Source organism: Nyctereutes procyonoides, unplaced genomic scaffold (genome assembly GCF_905146905.1).
Source record: "Nyctereutes procyonoides isolate TBG_1078 unplaced genomic scaffold, NYPRO_anot_genome, whole genome shotgun sequence".
NCBI classification, from domain to species: Eukaryota; Metazoa; Chordata; class Mammalia; order Carnivora; family Canidae; genus Nyctereutes; species Nyctereutes procyonoides.
The window spans coordinates 17,775,475-17,799,193 of NW_026575037.1; the positions used below are offsets into that span (position 1 = coordinate 17,775,475).

A 23,719-nucleotide genomic window follows, 5' to 3' on the forward strand; every position below is an offset into this window, starting at 1 on the left:
TAAATCTCTGTGATTATTTATTGTCTGCTTTATCTGGAAGAATTTCTCCTTGTTCATTTTAAATATTATTTTTGTACTCTCACTTTTCTTAGTGTTCTTGAACCAGAAGCACGTTCTTCTTATGGTAAAAGGCAGGGGAACAAGAGGGAAATCCTAACTATGCAAGTACATTTCAAACCTTTGTTCGTTGTATACTTACTAAAATCTTCTTTTTCTTTCTTTTTTTTTTTTAAGATTTTACTTATTTATTTATAAGAAACACGCAGAGAGAGGCAGAGACAAAGGCAGAGGGATAAGCAGGCTCTCTGCAGGGGGCCTGATGAGGGACTTGATCCCAGGACCCTGGGATCACAACGTGAGCCAAAGGCAGATGCTCAACCACTAAGCCACCCATGTGCCCTAAAATCTTATTTTTCAAATAAAGTCACATGGTCAAGTCCAAAGTTAAGGAGTAGGCAAATTCATTAAACTCATCCTAAGGCCATTGCATGGGTTTGGATAAAAACATTGCTCAGGAGAATTAAAGAGTAAGAGCAGTGATTCAATCTACACCAGGTAGGAAGTGAAAAAGGACAATTCAGTGATTATGGTAGCCAAAAAATGAGAGAATGGGTAACTCTGTCAAGTACTATAGGAAGACCAAGACCTAAGAGGACTTTTAGAAGACCACTTAATGTGGTTCAGTGGTCATTGGTGATTTTTAGAGAAGATTAAAGTGTTGAGGATAAAAGCTGGATTAAAGGGAGTTAAGAATAAGGTGGTAGAAGAGTTATAGAATTGATAAGCCATATTTATGAAGAGCTGGGAAGGGAAGAAAAGAATATACTGCTTTTTTTAAAAAAAATAGGGGAGGGCAGCACAGGTGGCTCAGCAGTATAACGCCAACTTCAGCCCAGGGCATGATCCTGGAGACCCGGGATCGGGTCCGCGTCAGGCTCCCTGCATGGAGCCTGCTTCTCTCTCTTCCTCTCATGAATAAATAAATAAAATCTTAAAATAAATAAATAAATAAAATAGGGGAAAGAAATCTGGGAGAATTTAGTCAGAAATGAGGGACACCTGGGTGGCTCAGTCGATTAAGTGTTTCTGCCTTCAGCTCAGGTCATGATTCTGAAGTCTTGGGATTGAGTCCCACATCAGGCTTCCTACTCTGAGGGGAGCCTGTTTCTCCCTCTTCCTCTGCCTGCCACTCCCCCTACTTGTGCTCTCTCTCTCTGTCAAATAAATAAATAAAATCTTTTTAAAAAAAAAAAGCAGAAATGAAAGGAGATTGAAGTTGCTTGATTTGGTAATTAGGAAATAATTGTAATCATTAGGTCAGGTAGAGGAGTGGTATGTAGAGTATGTGGAGGAGCTAGACTTTAATCATCTCCACTGTCATCATAGCTAAATTTATTAATCTTTTATTATGGTCCAGGAGCAGTACTTTCAAGGGATTATCTTGCTTAATCCTTAAAATAGCCCTAAGAGGTACACAGAATGTATTACCCTATTCCAAAATATGGACACAAGCTCAAAGGAAGTAAGTAAATTGCCTAGGGCTACCCAGCTAATAAGCAGAACTGGTACCAAAATCCAAAGACAGTGCTATTCATCCTAAGGAAGGATGGGTGTGGAGGAGTGATGAGTTGAAGAGAAGGTGGGTGTGTCCCCTGAAGCCTAATGATCTCACAACTGTGAAGTGTATTGAGTGGGGGGAATAGGGTGGGTAACCTGAGTTGGCAGAGAAAAAGGCAACTACAGTAGAAAGAATATGTAAATACCATGGAAGAGCAGGGCAGTATTGAAAGGGTCACTCTGTAATGGACCTGTTCTCATCCCCCTCTGTCAGAAATGATCAACTTGACAAGAGAAACTAAGAAAGAAAAAGTCTAAGATTTGAGACTTGACATGTCCGCTAATGAGGTATGATTAGTAAGATGCTGGGACAAGGATAAGAACACTGGGGGAAAGCTAGCTGACTAGCTGAGGCTGGAGCTGTTAGTAGAGATACGAGTATATTTAAAGTAGGGGAGGGCAGGTGGGTGACATCATTCACAATGGGACAAGAGAGCTGAGAATTTTGGATGGGAAAACACGCTATGCTTTTTTATCCCAACCCTGGTGTTGGGGAGCCCATGGATTCTGGATTAAGAGAAGACTGTCAGCGAGTGCCTGGGTGGTGCAGTCGGTTGGGTATCAGACTTTTGATTTCAGCTCAGGTTCAGATCTCAAGGTCATGCGATTGAGCCCTGCATTGGGCTCCATGCTGAGTGCAGAGCTTGCTGAGATTTCTCTCTCCCTTTCCTTCTGCCTCTCCCTGTCTCACATACTAGCAATCTCTCTCTCTTTCAAATAAATAAATAAATTTATTTTTTTAATAATAAAAAACATTTTATTATATATAAATATATAATAAGAGAGAGAGAGAGAGAGAGAGAGAGAGAGAGAGAGAGAGAGCCATCAGACCTAAACCAAGTCTTGAATATTGAATAACAGTTTTAGGGGTGGGGTGGGGGGAAGGAGGAATAACACTGGATCTTTTCATGGCATCAGTTACTTCTACTTCCATATATGAAGAGTAACTGGGACTAAACTTGCTCTCCTACTGTAAACAAATAGAAAACCAGACAAAACCTATGAAACAACTCTTCTAGATACTAGGCAACAAGAAGTACAGTTCTGTGACACCTTAAAGAAGAGAAACAAATGTGGTTAACCCTATAAAAGTGCTAGCTTTCTGTCTGGGCACTTTCTGGACAACCAAACAGAATGTGGTGGTACTGCTGAGATGAGGAGCTAGAAATAGGAATTTGGAGAGACTAGGGTGACTGGAATGTGCTATGTGGAAAATGCTTAGGATCTGTACAGAGGTCCCCTTGTATCTATAGCTAAGTACTAACTATAGGGTGAAACTGCATGAGCAGGCAAAGGATGACCTGTAAGGTGAATAATTCCTAGACGTAATACAGAGTTAGTAGAAATTTGAGTTCTAACCAGCCAGAGTGGAGGATCTTGGATGAACATCAAGGTCATTCCAAAAGAGACCCCAAAAATGTCACTGCATAGTAGTTGGACTAAACGAGTCTGAGGGTAAACTCTACTTAGTAATGTTTTAATAAAGCTTAGAAAAGGAGTAGAAGCGCTCACGTGACCGGGAAGATGGCCGTCTTTCCCTGGCATTCCAGAAACAGGAACTACAAGGCTGAGTTTGCATCATGCTGCCTGGAGGCTGTGCCCTTGGAGTTTGGAGACTATCACCCGCTGAAGCCTATAACTGTCACAGAGTCAAAGACCAAGAAAGTGAGCCAGAAAGGCAGCACGTCTTCCACGTCCTCCCTCCAGCTCTGTGGTGGACCCGCTGAGCAGCGTGCTGGATGGGACTGACCCCCTCTCCATGTTCGCAGCCACTGCTGAGCCCGCAGCCACGGACAGCTCTAGAAAGAGACGAGACAGAGATGAGAACTCGGATCAACTCGTAGGATCAGACTTTGAGCCCTGGGCTAGCAAACGAGGAGAAATCCTTGCCCGGTACACCACCACAGAAAAGCTCTCCATCAATCTGTTTATGGGATCTGAAAAAGGCAAAGCCGGGACTGCCACATCCGCAATGTCAGAGAAGGTTCACACCAGGCTGGAGGAGCTGGATGACTTTGAGGAGGGATCCCAAAAGGAGCTGTTGAATTTGACTCAACAGGATTATGTGAACCTCATAGAGGAGCTCAACCAGTCGCTGAAGGATGCCTGGGCCTCGGACCAGAAAGTGAAAGCTCTAAAAATAGTCATCCAGTGTTCAAAGCTTCTTTTGGACACAAGCGTTATTCAGTTCTACCCAAGCAAATTTGTCCTTATCACTGACATACTCGATACATTTGGAAAGCTCGTGTATGAGTGCATCTTCTCCATGTGTGTGGATAACCGCAGCGTCTTACCAGATCACTTCTCTCCAGAGAATGTAAATGACACAGCCAAAGAAACATGCTTAAATTGGTTTTTCAAGATTGCTTCCATCAGGGAACTCATTCCAAGATTTTACGTGGAAGCATCTATCCTGAAGTGTAACAAGTTCCTCTCTAAAACGGGGATTTCAGAATGTCTGCCCCGGTTGACTTGTATGATTCGCGGAATCGGAGACCCACTGGTGTCAGTGTACACCAGGGCCTATCTGTGCCGGGTGGGAATGGAAGTGGCTCCACATCTCAAAGAAAGCCTGAATAAGAACTTTTTTGATTTCCTCCTCACATTCAAACAGATTCATGGGGATACAGTCCAGAACCAGCTGGTGGTCCAGGGAGTGGGGCTTCCATCCTACCTGCCCTTGTACTCGCCTGCTATGGACTGGATCTTCCAGTGCATTTCCTACCATGCCCCGGAGGCTCTGCTGACTGAGATGATGGAGAGATGCAAGAAACTAGGAAACAATGCCTTGCTGTTGAATTCTGTGATGTCAGCTTTCCGGGCCGAGTTCATCGCCACAAGGTCCATGGATTTCATTGGCATGATTAAAGAGTGTGATGAGTTGGGTTTCCCCAAGCATCTTCTTTTTCGCTCATTGGGGTTAAACTTAGCCTTGGCTGACCCTCCTGAGGGTGATCAACTCCAGATTCTCAATGAAGCTTGGAAAGTCATCACTAAATTGAAGAATCCACAGGACTACATTAACTGTGCTGAAGTGTGGGTGGAGTACACCTGCAAGCATTTCACGAAACGAGAGGTGAATACCGTTCTGGCTGATGTCATCAAGCACATGACTCCAGATCGTGCTTTTGAAGACTCCTACCCTCAGCTTCAGTCAATAATTAAGAAAGTGATCGCGCACTTCCATGATTTCTCCGTTCTTTTCTCGGTGGAAAAATTTTTGCCATTTCTGGACATGTTCCAAAAAGAGAGTGTGCGGGTGGAGGTTTGCAAATGCATCATGGAAGTTTTTATCAAGCATCAGCAAGAGCCTACAAAGGATCCTGTCATTCTGAATGCCCTTTTGCACGTCTGCAAGACCATGCATGACTCTGTGAATGCACTCACTCTTGAGGATGAGAAAAGATTGCTGGCATATTTGATTAATGGATTTATAAAAATGGTTTCCTTTGGCCGTGACTTTGAACAACAGCTAAGTTTTTATGTTGAGGCTAGGTCAATGTTTTGCAACCTGGAACCTGTTCTTGTGCAATTGATTCACAGTGTAAACCGATTGGCAATGGAAACAAGAAAAGTAATGAAAGGAAATCATTCCAGAAAGACGGCTGCCTTTGTCCGGGCCTGTGTTGCCTACTGCTTCATCACCATCCCCTCCCTGGTGAGCATTATCACACGACTCAACCTCTACCTGCATTCTGGTCAGGTTGTCTTGGCCAACCAGTGCCTCTCCCAAGCTGATGCCTTTTTCAAAGCCGCTATTAGCCTCATTCCAGAAGTTCCAAAGATGATTAATATTGATGGAAAGATGCGACCATCGGAATCATTCCTTCTGGAATTCCTCTGCAATTTCTTTTCTACTTTATTAATAGTTCCGGATCATCCTGAGCATGGAGTCTTGTTTCTTGTTCGTGAGCTTCTTAACGTGATCCAGGACTACACCTGGGAGGACAATGGTGACAATAAAATCCGCATCTACACCTGCGTCCTGCACCTCCTATCCGCCATGAGCCAGGAGACCTATCTCTACCACATAGACAAAGTTGACTCCAATGACAGCCTCTACGGGGGAGACTCCAAGTTCCTGGCTGAAAACAACAAGCTGTGTGAGAGGGTGATGGCTCAGATCCTGGAGCATCTGAAAATCTTGGCCAAGGATGAGGCTCTCAAGCGCCAGAGCTCACTGGGCCTTTCCTTCTTTAATAGCATCTTGGCCCACGGGGACCTGCGCAACAACAGACTCAACCAGCTCTCCGTCAACCTGTGGCACCTGGCACAGAGGCATGGCTGTGCAGATACCAGGACCATGGTGAAAACTCTGGAATACATCAAGAAGCGAAGCAAACAACCAGATATGGGTCATCTGACTGAGCTGGCCCTCAGGCTTCCTCTGCAAACAAGGACCTGACTGGTGCTTTGAAGCCAATTCCAGAAAGACCTGCCTTGCTTTTTTTGTTTTATTTTTACATACACAAATTGGTTTAAGCTTTGGCCTCTACCCAAATTTTTGCGACAGTGGAGGAGGAATTGTCAGAGCGTTAAAATCCAATCTTGTTCCTAAGAGTAGCAGTGTCTGTGCACAAGTGGCCTTCAGACTGGCCTTTATTGAGAAACAAAAATCCAAGTAACATCTGTCAAAAAAAAAAAAAAAAAGCTTAGAAAAGGATCAAGTTGATATGCAAGTAAATTAACTGCTTGACAGAACAAGGTCCCAACCTTATTAAGGAAGAAAACAAAAACCCAACATTCAGTAACATAAAAAGGACAATATCTAGCATCGAATTCAAAATTACTAGGCATGCATTGAAGAAAAAAAAAAGTGACCTATAATTAGGAGAAAGACCAGTTAATAGAAATAGAGAAAAAGACCCAAAATAACAGAGAAGAAAGAATTAACACACAGGCCTTTAAAACAGCTGTAATATGCATGTGATTGGAGTCCCAGAAAGGAGGAAGGTTAAAAAAAAGGAATCAAAGCTAAAAGCTTTCTTTCTATAAAAAAACTTTTATAATTTTATGAAAATTATAAACTCACATAGCCAAGCAGCTCAACAATCCCCAAGCCGGATAAACACAAAAGAAAAGCACACCAATAGAATTCAGATCAAATTACTGAAAACAATTTATAAGGAGAAATTTTCAGAATGTCTGGAAAAATCTTGCATACAGACAGAGATGCATTACGTATGGAGGAACGAAGATAACAGTGACCACATGCTTCTTGTCAGAAACTTTTGAGCCAGAAGCAGATGAAATGGTACCTGTGTTGAAACAATACCAACAACAAAATAAGCTATTCATCTTGGGCTCTATATACAGTAAAGATATCCTTCAAAAATAAATATGAAATAAAAACTTTTTCAGCAAGTGCAACTGGTGACTCAGCAGTTTAGCGCCACCTTCAGCCCAGGGCATGGTCCTGGAAACCCAGGATCGAGTCCCACTCCAGTGCTCCCTGCATGGAGCCTGCTTCTTCCTCTGCCTATGTCTCTGCCCCCCCCCTCCACCCCGTGTCTCTCATGAATAAATAAATAAAATCTTTTTTAAAAAAGAGAATCATTCGTGTTGCGATGACTATAAAAATGGTTATAAGTGATTGCTTTTAAAGAAATCTTTTTCAAGGAAACAAAAATTGCCAGAAGTTTTCACTGGCAGATCTGAAATGCAAGGTGGATAATATCACTGAAACTTAGATCTACACAAATGAAAGAGGAGCATCATGTGTAGATAAATACAAAAGAATAAAAAGCCAACCTCAAGAGGGCGTGTACTTTATATGACTCTATTTATGTAGCATTCCTGAAATGACAAAATTATAGAAATGGAGAATAGACCAGTGGTTGCCAGTGCTTAAGGGAGGGAGGATGGGAGGAGAGTGTGAAGGAAGTGGGTGTGGCTATAGAAAGGGGAGCAGGAAGAATCCTTGTTGGTGGGAAAGGTGCTAAGAGTATTTCAATGGGGAAATAGTCTCTTCAACAAATGGTGCTAGAAAACTTATTTATATTCGAAAATGAACTTCAACCAGTGCTTCACACCAGGCACAAAAATTAACTTGAAATAGATAAAAAGTAAAATGTCTAGAAATCAACATTTTTGCAGCCTTCCGGTAGGCAAAGATTTCTTAGGACACAAAGTTTGAAACATAAAAGAAACAAATGGATACATGGGACTTCATCAAAAACACCATTAAAAAAGACACCATTAAGAAAATGAAATTTCTAGCCACAGACTAGGATAAAAATCTGATAAAGGATTTGAATCCAGAATTTATAAAGAACTCATACAACTCAGTAATAAAAAAAAAATCAATTCAGTTTTTTAAATAGGCAAGAGATTCAGACAGAAGCTTCACAAAAGCAGATATCCAAGTGGACAGAAAGCACACGAAAAGATGCTCGATTTAATTAGTCATCAAGGAAATGCAATTTCAAACCACAATGAGGTACCCACTAGGCTAAAATTAAGAAGGCTTCAGCCCTGCTAGTGGGTGTGCAAAAATGGTATTAACATTTTGGAAATCGGTTTGGCAGTTTCTTATAAAGTTCAGTACGCACTTAGAGTAAGACACAGTGTTTCCACTTCTGTGCATTTACCAAAGAGTGATGAGAACATATGTCCCACCAAAAACTTATACATTAATGTTTAGAATAAATCAAGTTAGGAAAATCCCAAATGTTCATAAGCAGATGAACGTATAAACAAAATGTAGTATCTTCATATGATGTGTGATACTATCAACAATAGAAAAGCAATGAACTAGAGATACATATAATACTGTGGGTGAAGATCAAATATATTAGACTGAGTTTTTTTTTTAAAGCCAGATCCAAAATCATACACATTGTGTGATTTAATTTATATGAAGTGATAGAAAAGGCAAAAACTAACTTACAATGAAGTTAACACAGATAACCAGTTGCATGGGGCTGGGCACTGGGGCATAGATAAAGATGTTCCAGGGAACTTTTTGGGGTAATTAAAATGTTCTGTATCCTGATTGTGTTGGTGGTTACATTTGTCAAAACTCATCAAGCTGTAAACTTCAAGCAGGAACATTTTGTCACACATAAATTATACCTTGATAAAGTTGTTTTTAAAAAATTAGCATCATCTGGTTGCTTTTCAGTTTACCTCTGCCACACAACCTCAAATGCCAGCCTGAGGCAGAGCACCTGTAAGTGGTTCATTTCTTTCTTGACATTACCTAGGTTTTCTATGAAACTTTTATACATATGCACGTATATGTATGTGTATGATGTATATGCAGAGATGTACGTGTAGGTATATATACTTTATTGAAATAGAATTCACATATATACAACTCACACATTTAAATTTTACTGTTCCAGGGTTTTTAGTATATTCCCTAAGATGTGAAACCATCTCCACTGTCAATTTTAGAACATTTTCGTAATCTCAAAAAGAAACCCCAGACCAATTTGCAGTCACTTCCTGTTTGTCCCCACATCCCTTAGCCCTACGTAGATTAATGGTACTGCTGATAATACACTTTCTCTCTCTCTCTCTCTATATATATATATATATAGATTTGCCTGTTCTGGACACTGTGTAAATTAAATCATACAAAAAAATTAAATAAATCATACAATATGTGGTTTTTCTGACTTGTGTCACTTAGAATAATATTCCCAAAGTTCATGTATATTGTAGCATATCAGTACTTCACCTTTTTTTACTGCTGAATAATATTCCATTGTGTGGGTAGGCCATATCTTATTTATCTGTTTATTATTGGATGGACATACAAGTTGTTTCTATTTTTTTGGCTCTTCAGAATAATGCTAGGAACATTCATGTACAAGTTTTTGAATGGACATGTTTCCATTGCTCTTGGGTATCTACCTAGGAGTGAAATTGCTTGGTCCTGTGAGAACTCTATATTTTAACATTTTGAGAAACTGCCAATCTGTTTCCCGAAGCATTTGCACCATTTTATATTCCTACCGGCAGTTTACAAGGGTTCCAGTGTTTCCATATCAACACCAAAAGACAAGTGTCTTTTTGGTTATCACCTTGTGGTGTGAAGTGGTATATCTCATCGTGGTTTTGAATTGCATTTCTCTAATGACCAGTGATGTTGAGCAACGTTTCATGTGCTTGTTGACTGTATATCTTCTTCAGAGAAATGTCTATACATTTCCTTTGCTTGTTTTATAATTAAGTTGTCTTTTTATTATTGAGGTTTAAGAGCTCCTAATAGTCTGGATACACATCCCTTATCAGATATATAATTTGCAAATGTTTTCTTCTGTTCTGTGGTTGTGCTTTCACTTGTTTGATGGTATCTTTTGCAGCACAAAAGTTTTTTTTCCCCATATAAGCCAATTTACTTCTTGTGCTTAATTAGGCATAAATAAAAAGGCTTTGCCTAACCCAATACCATGAAGGTATACTCCTATATATATTTTTTAGCTCTTGTAATTAGGTCTCTGATCCATTTTGAGTGATTTTTGTATGTGGTGTGAGGAAAGGGTTTAACTTCATTCTTTTGTATGTGGATATCTAGTAGTCTTAGCACTGTTTGTTGAAAATACAGTTCTTTCCCCCATTGAATTTTATTGGTATAAATGCATTTAAAAAAAAACTAAAGTTGGCCTTTATACTTTTTGATGGATATTTAGCCTATCCATCCGTCAGCTGCCTGAGAGGGAGAATAACAATGAGGATCAAAATGGGAATTCCTTCTTCTCATTTGGTTGTGCTTTGCCCCACAATCTAGATTAAATTTCAAAACAAAAAGTATCTATTTTAAGGGTTTGGGGAAAAGTAAGAGAGGGGCCTTGCTCCACTTTGAAAAATAGATTTTGAGCTGTGCCTTTCTTTTCCCACTCTGGAAAATGTGATGGGGGTGGAGGGGACCCGGGAGGGACCAGCAGGGCAGCCCACACACGTAGCTTCTAGCCCATCTGGAGATATACCATTTTTCCAAATCTTCCTTTATTACATAAAATGCATTTATCAGCAAGAGAAATAGCCTTTACAGGTTACAAGGCTTAACTATGGCATTGTGTGTATGCTGTAAACATTTAGGCATCAAAGGAACAATTTTTGGTGATTAAAGGGTGCCTTTTTTTTAAAAAAAAAACAACTTTGTTCCCACCACCCTAGAACCCAAGATCATTTTGTTTGCAGCACAACATCCTGGAAAGATTAGCAGCTTTGAGTTTGAGTAAGTTGTTAACAGATTTAGATCTGGACTTGATGATGTTTCTGTGCTTCAAAACTGCATGACCAGGGTACCTGGGTGGCTCAGTCCATTAAGCGTCTGCTTTGGCTCAGGTCATGATCCTGGGGTCCTGGGATTGAACCCACCATTGGGCTCCCTTCTCAGGGGGAAGTCTGATTCTCCCTCTCCCTCTGCTCCTCCCCCCCTGCTTGTGCTCTCTTTCTCTCTCTCTCTCTCACTCTCAAATAAATAAGTAAAATCTTAAAAAAAAAAAAAAAACTCAAAAAACAAAAAACTTCATGACCTTGGGAAAGTGGTCCGAAATCTTTGAGTTTGGTTTTGGGTACAAAATGGAATAATAAACTACCTTACGGTATTATTGTGAAGACTAAATTAGTGAGCTGCCATATGAAAGTACTTGGTCTGGACCTGGCACATACAGCCCTGCAGGAGGAGAGTATATGCCCAGGGCTCTGCTAGGTAAAAAGCATGTGCTCAGTGGATGCACTGATAGGCTCAACACATAAATCAGACCAGGCTTCTCTGTCCCTTGGCAGATCCAAACTTAGAAGTTTCCTTTCCAAACTTAGAACTTTCCTTAGAAGTTTCATGGATTCAAGAAAGTTCTCTTGGCCACTTTTTACATTTGTAGGAAATAAGTAATACTGGCTGCTCCCTTTGTGACTCCTCCAACTCAAGTCTGCACAGGATAATGCAACACGCATGCCCTGGAAGTTCCTTCTCCCACCTACCAGGACAGGACAGATTCCAGTTAGCATTGGGTTTTCTTGCCCATTGGCTCCAGTGAATCCCTGTGGAGGAAGGAGATACTCCTATCAGGTTATATGTTTTTGAGTTTTGGCCAAACAGCAGTGAACAGAAGCCTCCCCAGGTTGCGATAAGGACCTCTCTTCCATGTTACCTGAGGGTTTAATGTTGCACTTCCCACAAGAGCAGGGAGTAGGTCTTATTTCTATTTGTGTGCCCAATGCCTAGCACAGTAACTGTCACATAAATGAGTGCTCATGGATGTTTGTTTTGAATAAAGCATGAAGGAACACCCATCAGTCCTCTCTCTATTGAAAATATCCAGGCAAACCTTCTTGATCTGAGGCTCAATGCTCTGGGAAGTCTGGCTTGATTTCATCCAAAGGTCTGGCCTCACGCATAAACGAAAAAGGCATCCATCCTCATGGTGTGATTTCTGGACTGCTCATAAGGCCTCAGGCCCCTCATTTGTTCCTCTTTTCTGCTTCTACATGCTAGAAATTCTTTTACTAGAAGTAAAGCCTTTCATTGCAAACAGTATTAAACATAGGTATTGGTATGAATAGTTACCTATTGATCAAATGTGCTGTAAACCAGTGTTTCTCAGATGTTAACGTTATGTACAGATCACCTGGGGATCTTGTTGACATGCAGATTCTAATACGGTAGGTTTGGCATGAAGTTCCTGGCTCTACATTTTTAGAGTGCTCCCAGGTGATGCTGCTGCTCCTGGCCTGTGAACCATACTTTGAATAGAAGCCTCTGTTACTGGCTGAATTGTGTCTCCTTAAAAGTCATATGTTGAATCCCAACACCTAGTATTTCAGAATGTGACTATATTTGGAGACCAAGTCTTTAAGGAGGTAATGAATTAAAGTGAGGTCGTTCAGATGGGCCCTAATCTATTATGACAGGTTTCCTCACAGAGGAATTAGGACACCCACACAGAGGGACAACCATGGGGAGACACATGTTGATCCATCTACAAGCCAAGGAAAGAGGCTTCAGAAGGGACAACGCTGCTGGCACCTTAATCTCAGAGTGTGACCTCTAGGCCTGTGAAGAAATAAGTGTTTGTTGCTTAGACCACCCAGTCTGTGGTACTTTGTTATGGCAGCCGTAGCAAAGTAGTACAGGCTCTAAGCCAGGGTTTCTCAACTGAGGGTACATCCAAATTATCTTTGATGCATAGTTTAGACTTAAGACCTTCATTTTTAGATGTACTGGGTGAGCATCTCCAGAGTGAACACCAGGCATGACCTACCCAGGATTCTGATGTGCTTCCCTGGGTGAGAACAATGCCAAAGGGCAGTTTCTCTTTGTGGGAAGTTCTAGCAGGGGGTTGGCTGAAGGGTCTTTAACAGAGAGAAGTTAGAATCCTGTAGTGATTCAGCAAGAGGATGACTGGTCCAGATGGCTGGCAGAATTGGGGAAGCAGGAAGAGGCCAGGCAAATCTTTTCCTGTGTCCAGGATGTTTCCTCCTGCTTGGGTTTTTCTCATCACCTCACATCCCTAAAGTCGGCCTCTGCAGAGGTCAGTGGGGAAAGCAGGTCTGGGATGGAGGATGGGCAGGCAGCATGGTTCTTCTCTGAATACGCATCCAAAGACCAAAGAAGCAACGGGCATTAAGTTCCTTAGAGAGGGTGTTTCTGGTTCTCCTAGAGAAATAAGGATGGGGTCACTCCATTTGGGCTCGGTTTGTGAAAGGTACACGAAACACTCCTCACAGCTAGTCTCTCTCAAGAGTGGCTGGTACTCATGTGAAGAATGAGTTCAATGAGAAATTTTGATTCTAGCTAAATATGAAAAATAGGGTTTTTAGATGGTAGCTCCCCCCAAAGGGTTTGGAACTCTTGCTCTATAACAAAGCTCAGTTGAGAACTCAAGATTCAGTAAGGAGGAAGATTTGAAAGGGTCTTGATGAGAAGGGTAAAAGGATGCCTTCAGAACATTAGCACCGTTGCCTGGAGCATGAGATCACCTGCCAACCAAATGGCAGTCAAGAGTAAGTGAATTGCTTGATTTTTTTTTTAAAAGCCTGTGAACTTATTCTTTGAAAATAAATGAGCTATCTAACTACAGTTCAAGTACTGGCAGGTGGAATGAATCATGGAGGGAGAAAGTGCCAAGGGGAAAAGTAGATTACAGCAGAGCCCAGCCCCTTAGACCATATGTGAAAGCATTGCCAGCATTCCCCGCTGAGTCCTGAGGTTCTGTTATAAAAGAGCAGCAGGTAGGTGGGGAGGGCTGGGGACCCTGAATATCCCACAGAGTTCACTGAGACTAGACTTGCTCTCCATGGTGCTAATGGAGCAGCTTTCAGCTTTCTGGCTAAACAATATTCTTGATACTTTTACCTGCTCTGTGTCTTATGTTTAGTTTCTAAAGAGGGAGAATGTGGTCAAATCTAACAAGGGAGAATATGGTCAAGGTCATATCCTTAAAAATCGGCAGATTTTCAGAATCTGGGCTTGCTTCTTCTCCCCAGGTGCTGCCTGTAGCCATGGCCTCAGTGTTCACACCTTTGATGGAGCCATTGACCACCACAGGGGAGGTATTATTTTGGGGGGAAATGGACTCCGCTTAGAAGCTCACAAGAGATAGTGAGAGGTTTGAGAAAGAGTGAGTTCACATTTCTTTTCTTTTAAAATCTTTGTTTCAAACATCATGTGAGAAATTCAGAGTCTGTCACTCTGCTGTAATTTCTATCCTTCTTTACTCTGGTTCCTGCCTCTGGCTCAGGGGGTGCCTTTGCCCGTGGCTGGTGCTGTCACTGGCCTGGGCCATGGACCAGTTTGAGGTGGATAAAGTTTTAGATGATGCTCTGGAGAGGAGACCTCCAGAACTTCCCCACATTGGTCCTTTTACCTTTGTCCTTCATCACTAGACATTTGTATCCAGGCAGCGTCAGGTCAGAATGAATAAGGTGGGCAGCCTTTTCGAGAGAAAGAATTGCAAAGTTGAGGGGTGAGCCCCAGGCATTTTTAGCACCAGCTAAAAATCTCCTAGGGGTTATCATGATATTAAAGCCACAGCTAAGGACAATTGCTTGACTCCCCGTGCTCATACTTGTTTAGGCTGATGTGAGTTGCATCGTGCATCTTGATGGGCCAGCTGCAGGTGGATGATGTACTCAGCTGTCACCGGTTGTGACTGGTGGACAGCTACCAGTTGGCAGCCTGGTCTCCAGGCCTCTCTGACGTAAGCTCTACCGTATTCCTTTTCAATCTGCAGTGGTTGTGAATTGTCTAGGTCTCTTTCCTTTTCATTGCTTTTGACTGTTGTGGAATCTGGCACTGACCATTCTTCCCTCCTCTTGGACAGGATGAATTATCTGAGGCAAATTGTTCTCTGAGCCTTGATTTCTTCATTTTTAAATGGCAGGGATCCTTCTTCTATTCTTGTTATTCTGTGAAATGAAGTAAAACCATTCTCATTATGACTTGATAATAAATTGAGATTAGGAGGAGATTCCATTATAATATCGTATAAAATAAGATTTGTGGATTTTAAATTAATGCACAGATTCTAGACGTAAAGGCTCCTCTCTTCTAATAATTGATCATTTGCCGATTTTTTTCCTACTTCACATACAGTCATAAAAATGAGAGGCAACATGTTTTCGGAATGGCATTGATCTTTGGTTATTTTATCCATATGATAAAACATCAATAATGTCAAATACATTATATCAATAGATAAGACTTTAGTCTAATTTTTTAACTTGACAGGCCCTTTTATTTCTACGGATATCAAACTGTTGCCTGATTCCAATTCGTCAGTGACCTAGTAAAAGAATTGAAATGCTAGACAAGGAATTCACAAGAGGCAAAAGACAGCTGGGCTGACCTTAACCAGGATGATTGGGTCTGTAGACAGAATTTGACAAAGGTATTGATCAGAAAGACAGGAAAAACAAAGAGTGGGTTCATCTGGAAAAAAACCAAGAAATCTCTCCCAAATTGTGTTTCTTTAATGCGGGGCTAGGGCAGTGGCAAATTTTAAGCTCTTAAGCGTGAATACTTCTTGGTGTAGTTCTTCCCGGTTAGGGTGAGTCTGGGCTCTCTGGGATGCCCTGGTCCCTTGGTGCCCTTGCCCACCCAGGAGCCCCTGGTCCTCTTGTTCTACTGTAGACTCCTGTGGAACAGAGTGCCCTGGGGGATTTGGGGTCCATTGGAGGATTTCTGACACTCGTGGGCTCAATGGAGTAGGTCTCTCATGGTGAGCTCTACCTCTTTCTGTTCATCATCTGTCTCTGTGGCCAGGCCTCTGGGGAGCAGTCCTGCCAGTGAGGGCTTTGCCGCATCCCATACTTGGACCCCCTTCCAAACCTGCATTTTGTATTTTGTGCCTACTAGGCACCATACACCAAGCTAGGGCTTTTCTTTCTTTCTTTTATTTTATTTTTTAAAAGATTTTATTTATTTATTTATTCATGAGACACGCACACACACACACACACAGAGAGAGAGAGAGAGAGGCAGAGACACAGGCAGAGGGAGAAGCAGGCTCCATGTAAGGAGACTGACGTGGGACTCAATCCTGGGGCTCCAGGATCTGGCCCTGGGCTGAAGGCGGTGCTAAACCACCGAGCTACCCGGGCTGCCCAAGGGCCTTTCTTTAGTTGTGATCTCTTTTAGACCACAGAGGCCCTGCCAGCTGCATGTTGTCCCTGTCTGGCAGAAAAGGAAACTGGCTCAGAAAGGGACAAAAGTTCATGTGGCCAGTGGGCAGCAGAGCCAGGGGTTGCATCCATCTCTGTTTCACTCCAAACTTTGTATTGTAACTGAGTGACATTTTGGCCAATTTCTCTGGCCAAAGAAACATCTTAGTGGTGCTTGATCCTGCCCTTTCAGTTGCCCTGTATTCATGCCTGATGGGCACTTGGAGAGCCACTGAATGATGGATATGTTGGAACCAGAGAAAGAAGAGAAGACACAGATTCCCAGAAGAGGACACATCACTCACATGAGATGTGGTTGTGAAACCTAATTTTTTTTTAAGTGTAAACAAGTGGTATAGTTGTGCCCAGGATGTTCTAAATTGCTTTGGACTGTGTGGGTCTTTTTCATGGGACACCTAAGAAATTCCAGCATTTTTTTTCCTTGATAGGTGAGGCTAATGTTTATTTATGAAAGAAAGGGAACCATAAAATGATGTTGACCTTGCCGGATGTTTGTAGCTGTGGAAGCATTTGTTGCCTCTCCTGGGCTGAGCATGTTTGCCTGAATTACATTTAAATAGTGCGGCCTTCCTTTGGGATGAGACAGTAGATGAGGATGCTAAGGTTAGAATTCCCTTTCCGCAAGGGTTCTGTTAATTTTGTGGTTCACAAAGGATAAGGGACTCTTGTAGATTTTCTTTCTTTCCTTAGCAATTTGTGGACCTGAATCATCGAAATAGAAGGGGGCTTATCAATCACTTCGCTTCTAAATTAAAATGGATGACGGGCACTGAGGGGGGCACTTGACGGGATGAGCAGTGGGTGTTATTCTGTATGTTGGCAAATTGAACACCAATAAAAAATAAATTTACTATTATTAAAAAAATAAATAAATAAAATGGACTCTACCAGCCAAACAAAGCATTTGTATGGAGCCCCTGTTAATTGAGGGCCTACTGTGTGCTCAGTGCAATACCTCCCTTGGCAGACTATTCTCCCACTCTGTCTCACAGTCTCCTCTTGCTCCCCATGGTCCCAGCTCCAAACACCTGAGCCTTTTGAATTCTCCAGCATGCTGAGCCCTTCTTTCCCTTTGGGCCTTTGGCTGTGGTATTCCTTTGGCCTGGAATCCCCCTTCTCTATTTTCCTGGGCTGGCTTTTCCTTATTCCTCATACATGCCTCCCCTTAGAGATGCTTTCTTACTCCCCAGCTGGAAGAAAGTCCACCCCCCACACCCCAATCCCATCTTGGTTTCCTCCTAAACACACTGTTTTTATTCTTTGAACACTTCAAATTTGTAATTATATATTTGTTTGTTTACTGATTTAGTTTCTTTCTCCCCCACTTGTCCTTAAGCGGTGTGAGGGCAAGGGCCAAGTTTGTTCACCAGGACATCCTTAGCATTTAGCATGCTTCCTGGCACATAGCAGGCAGGCACTCAATAAATATTTACTGATTCGGGAGTAGATATTATAATCCCCAGTTGATGCAGCTGAAGGGCAGGGAGGTGATGGGATTGTTCAAAGTCACCCACCTGGTAAGTATCAGAGCTAGGATTCTCTTCTGGTTCCTTATTCTCAAATCCAGCACTGACCTCACTTTACAGTTCAGTGTGAAGTTTATTTAGAAATGTAGCTTTCTTGCATCACTGTTGTGCTGACAGAAACAGACTCTTTTAGCCTTTACAGCTATATCATAGTTCAGGATTAGAGAAAGTACTGGACAAAGTACCTGGGTACATCAGACTGCGAAGACAGAGTGTCTGTCTTCTGTTAATTGGGAACTGCTTAGGCTCCAAGAGTCACAACTGTCCAAATGCTGGGCAGCGCTGTGACCAGAGAGAGGTCTGGATTGAGTCCTTTTTCTGTGTCCCAGAGCAGACAGCACTGGCTTTGTCTTATGGGAATGCAGAGGCCAGGAAGACTGGTTTTGAACAGCCCTTTATGTGAGTAAGAGGGTTGATTTGGTAGGTTTTGGAGGCAGGGAGCTGCCTCTCTCTTCCTGGTCTGAAATGACCTCTTTGTACATGAAAGGAGAGACACTAGGGATGTGGCTATTGGAGGCCAGTGCTCTCTATGGAGATGGAAGAGACCTCCGAAACAACTTCTGGAAAGTGGGCTTTTGATGCTGACAAGCAGAGCCCATTTTCTCTTTCCTTCCATGAAAGGCTGTTGTTGTGGTTTGACTCATTGTAAATCACTGATATTAGAGTGGCATTGTTCTGCCTCTTGGCTTGCTGTTGGGGCTGCTGCGTCAGGCCCGAGCTGGTGCCCTCAAATCCCTCAGGAGTCCTTGCTTTGCCAGGGCCGAGCTAGCAGAGCTGTAAGGAGAGGCGAGATGCCTGCCCATCTCTAGATCCTACTTTGAATTCAGCACTTTATCTCTGGGTTCTGCATTAACACCGATCCAAATGCTTTTAGATAAAAATTAATGATTTGCTTTGCCCCCTTGCCGCTAATGGTCTTCCTTGACTTTTCTTCCTTTTCTGAAAGCCCTTCTTCATTGGAAGGGCACTTCAACAAATAGTTTGCTTTCCTTCTTCCACATGTGTTTGGCTTCCTTCGTCACCTATGAAAGAATACTCCCAGGGAGGACTCCAGGTCTCAGACCGCATGCTCTTCTCTCTAGACCACCCCTGTTCCACAGAGACTAACACTTGAATCACAGACAGTGACAGCAGGAAAGGACTTGGGGATCATCTCAGGGGGTTTCCATCTTGGGGTACATTTTGCCCAAGGGTCTTTGGCAGTTGGAGGGAAGGTGCAGGGCAGGAGGAGCTACTTTTCCTTCCCATCCAATCAGCCATTCTCTACCTGTTTTACATATTGAACTTCCATCTAAAATGTTGCCTGATCAAAGGACTCATGACTTAAAACCATGGTTTGAGGAACTGTTCTAGCTCAAATCTTCCAGGGAGGCAATGGTGATCAGAATAAATCCTCAGAAATTCTTCACCTAAATGGAATTGTCAAACTTTCAGCAGGTGCCATATTATTTCTAATTCTATTATATTTTAATTCTGAACTGTATCCATGTGATAGAATGTTTCTAGAAGTCTGTACAAGTATAAGTGTATTTTTTAAAAAAGATTTTACTTATTTATTCATGAGAGACACACAGAGAGAGGGAGGGAGAGAGAGAGAGAGAGAGAGAGAGAGAGAGAGACATAGGCAGAGGGAGAAGCAGGCTCCCTGCAGGAGCCTGATGTGGGACTCGATCCCAGGACCCCAGGATCACACCCTGGGCCAAAGGCAGATGTTCAACCACTGAGCCACCCAGGTGCCCCCAAGTATAAGTGTATTTTAATGTGTGCACATAATACACACACACAATACACATGTATAGGTATGTTTATATATAAAACAAGGTGGGAGCTGTCCACATCTCTGAAGAAGCAGTTGGTATCCTTACATTTGGAAGTAATCTTGCATTCCCTTTTAACATGCTACTTAAACATTTTTTTTCTCTTAATTTCCCTTTGCCTTGAATTGTAATTACCTGTGTGCAAACTCTAAGTTCTTTAAGTTTGAAACTCTAAACTGCGTATCTTTGTAATCTCTGTAACACTTAGCAATATGCTTTGCACATGCAATGAAGGAATCAGTATCTTATAGCATAGTATTTTATTGCAAAGTCAGAATTTCATGCTTGGGCCTCATAAGGACCTAATTAACTTTCCATAGAGAAAAAAAATGCCATGTGGCTACGGACTGTACCCTAGCCATCCACCTCACAGATGTATGCTGTTATTCATAGGTGGGGCAGAAAAGATGGCCCTGTCCGCTCAATGCAAAATAATTTCCATCACTGCAAAAACAACTCTAGCTATGGGGCTTATTATAGGAGGCCAAGAATGTTAGCGCTCTAATGGCATTCATGGAAGTGGATGTGATGGTGCAATTGTATGCATCAGTTTGACTTGGCTACCGAAGTGGCCATGTATTTAGTCAGACAATATTCTAGGTGTGTCTGTGGGGGTGATTTTGGATGAAGTTAACCTTTGAATCAGTAGACCGTGTAAAGCAGATTGCCCTCCTCAGTGTGAATGACCTGAATAGAACAAAAAGGTTGACTCTCGCATGAGTCAGGGCTTCTTCTCTGACTGTTGAGCTGGGGCACTGGTCTTCTCTTCTTTCGTTTTTTCCCCCCATTGATCTCTTTTTGCCTTTGGACTAGAACTGAAAAAATTGGTGCTTCATGGTCTTGAGCTTGCCAGCTTCTCCAGCTTGCTGACTGCAGATCTTGGGACTTCTTAGCCTCCATAATTGTGTGAGCTAATTCCTTATAATAAAACTGTTTATCTCTACCTCCTGTTGGTTCTGTTTCTCTTGAGAACCCTGATCAATTCAGACTTTGGTACTGGGGAATGGACTGTTGCTGTAACAAAAGCCTAAAAATGTGGAAGTAAAAAAAATAAAAATAAAAATAAATAAATGAAAATGTGGAAGTAGTTTTGCAGCCAGATGGAGGCTGGAAGAGTTTTGAGGTGCTTTTAGAAATATGGCTGTTGGGACACCTGGGTGGTTCAGGGGTTGAGTGTCTGCCTTTGGCTCTGGGCGTGATCCCAAGGTCCTGGGATCAAATCCCACATCAGACTCCCCTTGAGGAACCTGCTTCTCCCTCTGCCTGTGTCTCTGCCTCTCTCTCTGTGTCTCTCATGAATAAATAAATAGTATCTTAAAAAAAAGAAATATTAATGTTAAGGGCATTTTTTGGTGAGGTCTCAGATGGAAATGGGAAACAGGTTATTCGAAATTGGAGAAAAGGCATTCCTTGCCATATATGGCAACACTTGACTGAACTGTTTTCTAGTGTTTTGCGGAAGTTAGAACTTCCAAGCAATGACATTGGATGTTTAGCTGAGATTTCTAAGCAAAGTGTGGAAGAAGTTGCTTTGTTCCTCCCACCTGCTTATAGTAAAATGTGAAAGGAAAGAAATGAATTAAGGAATAAATTGTTGTGCTAAGAGGAATCAGAACTTGACAATTTGGAAAATGCTTGACCTATTCACATTGCAAAAAATGAGATTAGTATGTTCTAAGCAGAACATCAAGGGTGTGGCTGGACTATGACTCAGTAAAGAATTTATGGGATTATATGAACGGAAACACTGCCAGTTTGAACCAATGGGAACAGAAATGGGGGCAAAATGATGGAAGGCTTTCAGACTTCTTGGATTTGACAGGACAAGAGAGCTATTTGACAGCAAAGGTATGCTATTCTTCAAGAAGAGGGAAAATTACCCCAAAGGCAATGCGGAGATCATCAGGGTCACTACCTGAATTTTCCCAGGCCAGACAGCCTCTGTCTGAAGCCTTGGGGGTAGGACTGCCCTACAGAGCCATGGTGGCAGGACCCTGGCTTGACAAAAAAGCCTGAGGAGTGGAAACCCCATCTAGACCTATGAGGTTGATGCTGCCATCCCACTGGGCCTAGGGGCAGAGTATTTAAGCAAAGGATTATTTGTGTACCTAAAAACTAACTTATCTTGCCAAGTCTTACACCTACATGATGTTTAGACAAGACTTTGGGCTTAGGTAGGACTTTTAGAATTGATGCTGGAATGAGTTAAGACTTTAGGGACTTTGGGAATGAAGTAATATATTTTGTGTGCAAGAAGGACATGGATTTTGGGGGGTTTGGAGATGGAATGCTATGGACTTAATTGCATCCTTCTGAAATTTGCATGTTGAAATCCTAACCTCCAGTGTGACTGTATTTGGGGATTGGGCTTTCAGGAAGTAATTGGGATTAAATGAAGTTGTAAGGATGGGGTTCTTATATAATATGATTGGTGGCCTTATAAAAAGGCCAATCTCTTGTCCTCTCTCTCCACACACATGCACTAAGGAAAGGTCGTGTAAGCACACAGCAAGAAGGTAGCCATCTGAAAGCTGGGAAGAGAGATCTCTCCTAAAACTGAGGTTACTGGACTTAGATTTCCAACTTTCCAACTTTTCAACAATTGTGAGAAAATTAATTTCTGTTGTTTAAGCCATCCAATCTGTTTTTGTTTGTTTGTTTGTTTGTTTGTTTGTTTGTTTTGGCAGCGTGAGCTAACTAATAGGTGGAATGCCTGGAGATCACTCTTGCATTAATGGTCTAGGATCTGGGTGGTTAATATGGACTATTGAGTCTTGACAGAGCTCAACTCAAATGCTTGTCATATTGAACTGAATTTATTACAAGGGTCATGAGAAAGCAGCCATATGACCAACTAACCAATAAGAGATATGAACCTTGGAATATTTGTATTATTTATGTCCCACATTCTCTATGTTAAATCATCTTCTAAGTTGTAGAATAATAGGCCAGGGAAATCATGCATTGAGTAATGTAATTCAACAGATACTTATTGAATGTCTAGTATTTATAAAGGTACCTTGCTAAATCTGAGTAAAAGGTATTAAGATTCCTAAGATGTGGCCTCTGCCTTCCAAGAACCTATAACTTTGTGGCATTCCTGCCTCACTATTTCTCAAACACCATAGGTGAACAATATCAACTTCTAATGTACTTCAGGTTGAGTTTACCCATCAGTTGTAACTGTTGTTCATGGACAGCTGTCACCCAGAGTCCAGCCCAGCCTGTTATTCCTTCTTCCACTCTTCATCCTTGACCTGTACTGTTGGGTCTTGAGGAATCGCTACTTTCCATCTAGCTTTGTTCCTGGTCATCTTAATCACCAGGCAGATGCTAAAAAACTTCTAAAAAAGTGGAAAAAGGTGGTGTAGGTTCATGGGTTACAAGACTATTTGCATGGAACCTTGACATAATTTAGGTCCCTATGGAAGATGTTGAAAGATAAAATTTAAATGTAAGTATATTATAATTTCCTGATAGACACTAATGATCATAATGAAACTTCATTTCTAATCAGTGATTATGATTTGCAGTGGGAGTACCTTGACCCCACTTAATGGAGATGTTCATTGTGCTGCTTTTCTGTAGCTCACATTTGCTCATTAGCCATGACATGAACAGTAGGCCATTTTAGATTTTGGATTGAGTGCTATTCATAAATGTTGAGATTTCATCATTTTACTTTGAAATCTAGTACCAATCTCATAGGGGGATTATGATGGGCAGGCTTATCTTTTGACTTTCCCTTGTAAAAATAGGGAAAGAACTTTCTTTCTTTCTTTCTTTCTTTCTTTCTTTCTTTCTTTCTTTCTTCTTCTTTCTTTCTTTCTTTCTTTCTCTTTCTTCTTTCTCTCTTTCTTTCTTCTTTCTTTCTTTCTTGATTTTATTTTTTAAGTAATCTCTATACCCAATATGGGGCTCAGACTTACAACTTTGAGAGTCACGTGGTCCACTGACTGAGCCAGCCAGGCGCCCCCAAACTTGCCTTTCTTGTCGACACTGTCTGCCTTTCTTCCATAGTGGAAAAGGCTGTAATTTTTAAATTTGTGGGAAAATTGGACATTTGTGGGTTAATTGGCAATATTTACATGCTACAATTAGTCTCATTATGCTTCAATTATA

At 41.7% G+C, this 23,719-nt stretch overlaps 2 protein-coding genes across 3 annotated transcripts in view; both read left to right on the forward strand.

Annotated features, from left to right (window-relative positions):
- Positions 1 to 23,719, forward strand: part of KCNH1 (potassium voltage-gated channel subfamily H member 1) — a 370,271-nt gene that overhangs the window by 192,023 nt on the left and 154,529 nt on the right. The gene's annotated exons all lie outside the window — the stretch shown is intronic.
- Positions 3,133 to 6,253, forward strand: LOC129506088 (VPS35 endosomal protein-sorting factor-like). Its single transcript, XM_055319558.1, is given in 2 exon segments — positions 3,133 to 3,317; positions 3,319 to 6,253. Coding segments are annotated over 2 exon segments (2,880 nt in total). The 5' UTR covers positions 3,133 to 3,141; the 3' UTR covers positions 6,023 to 6,253.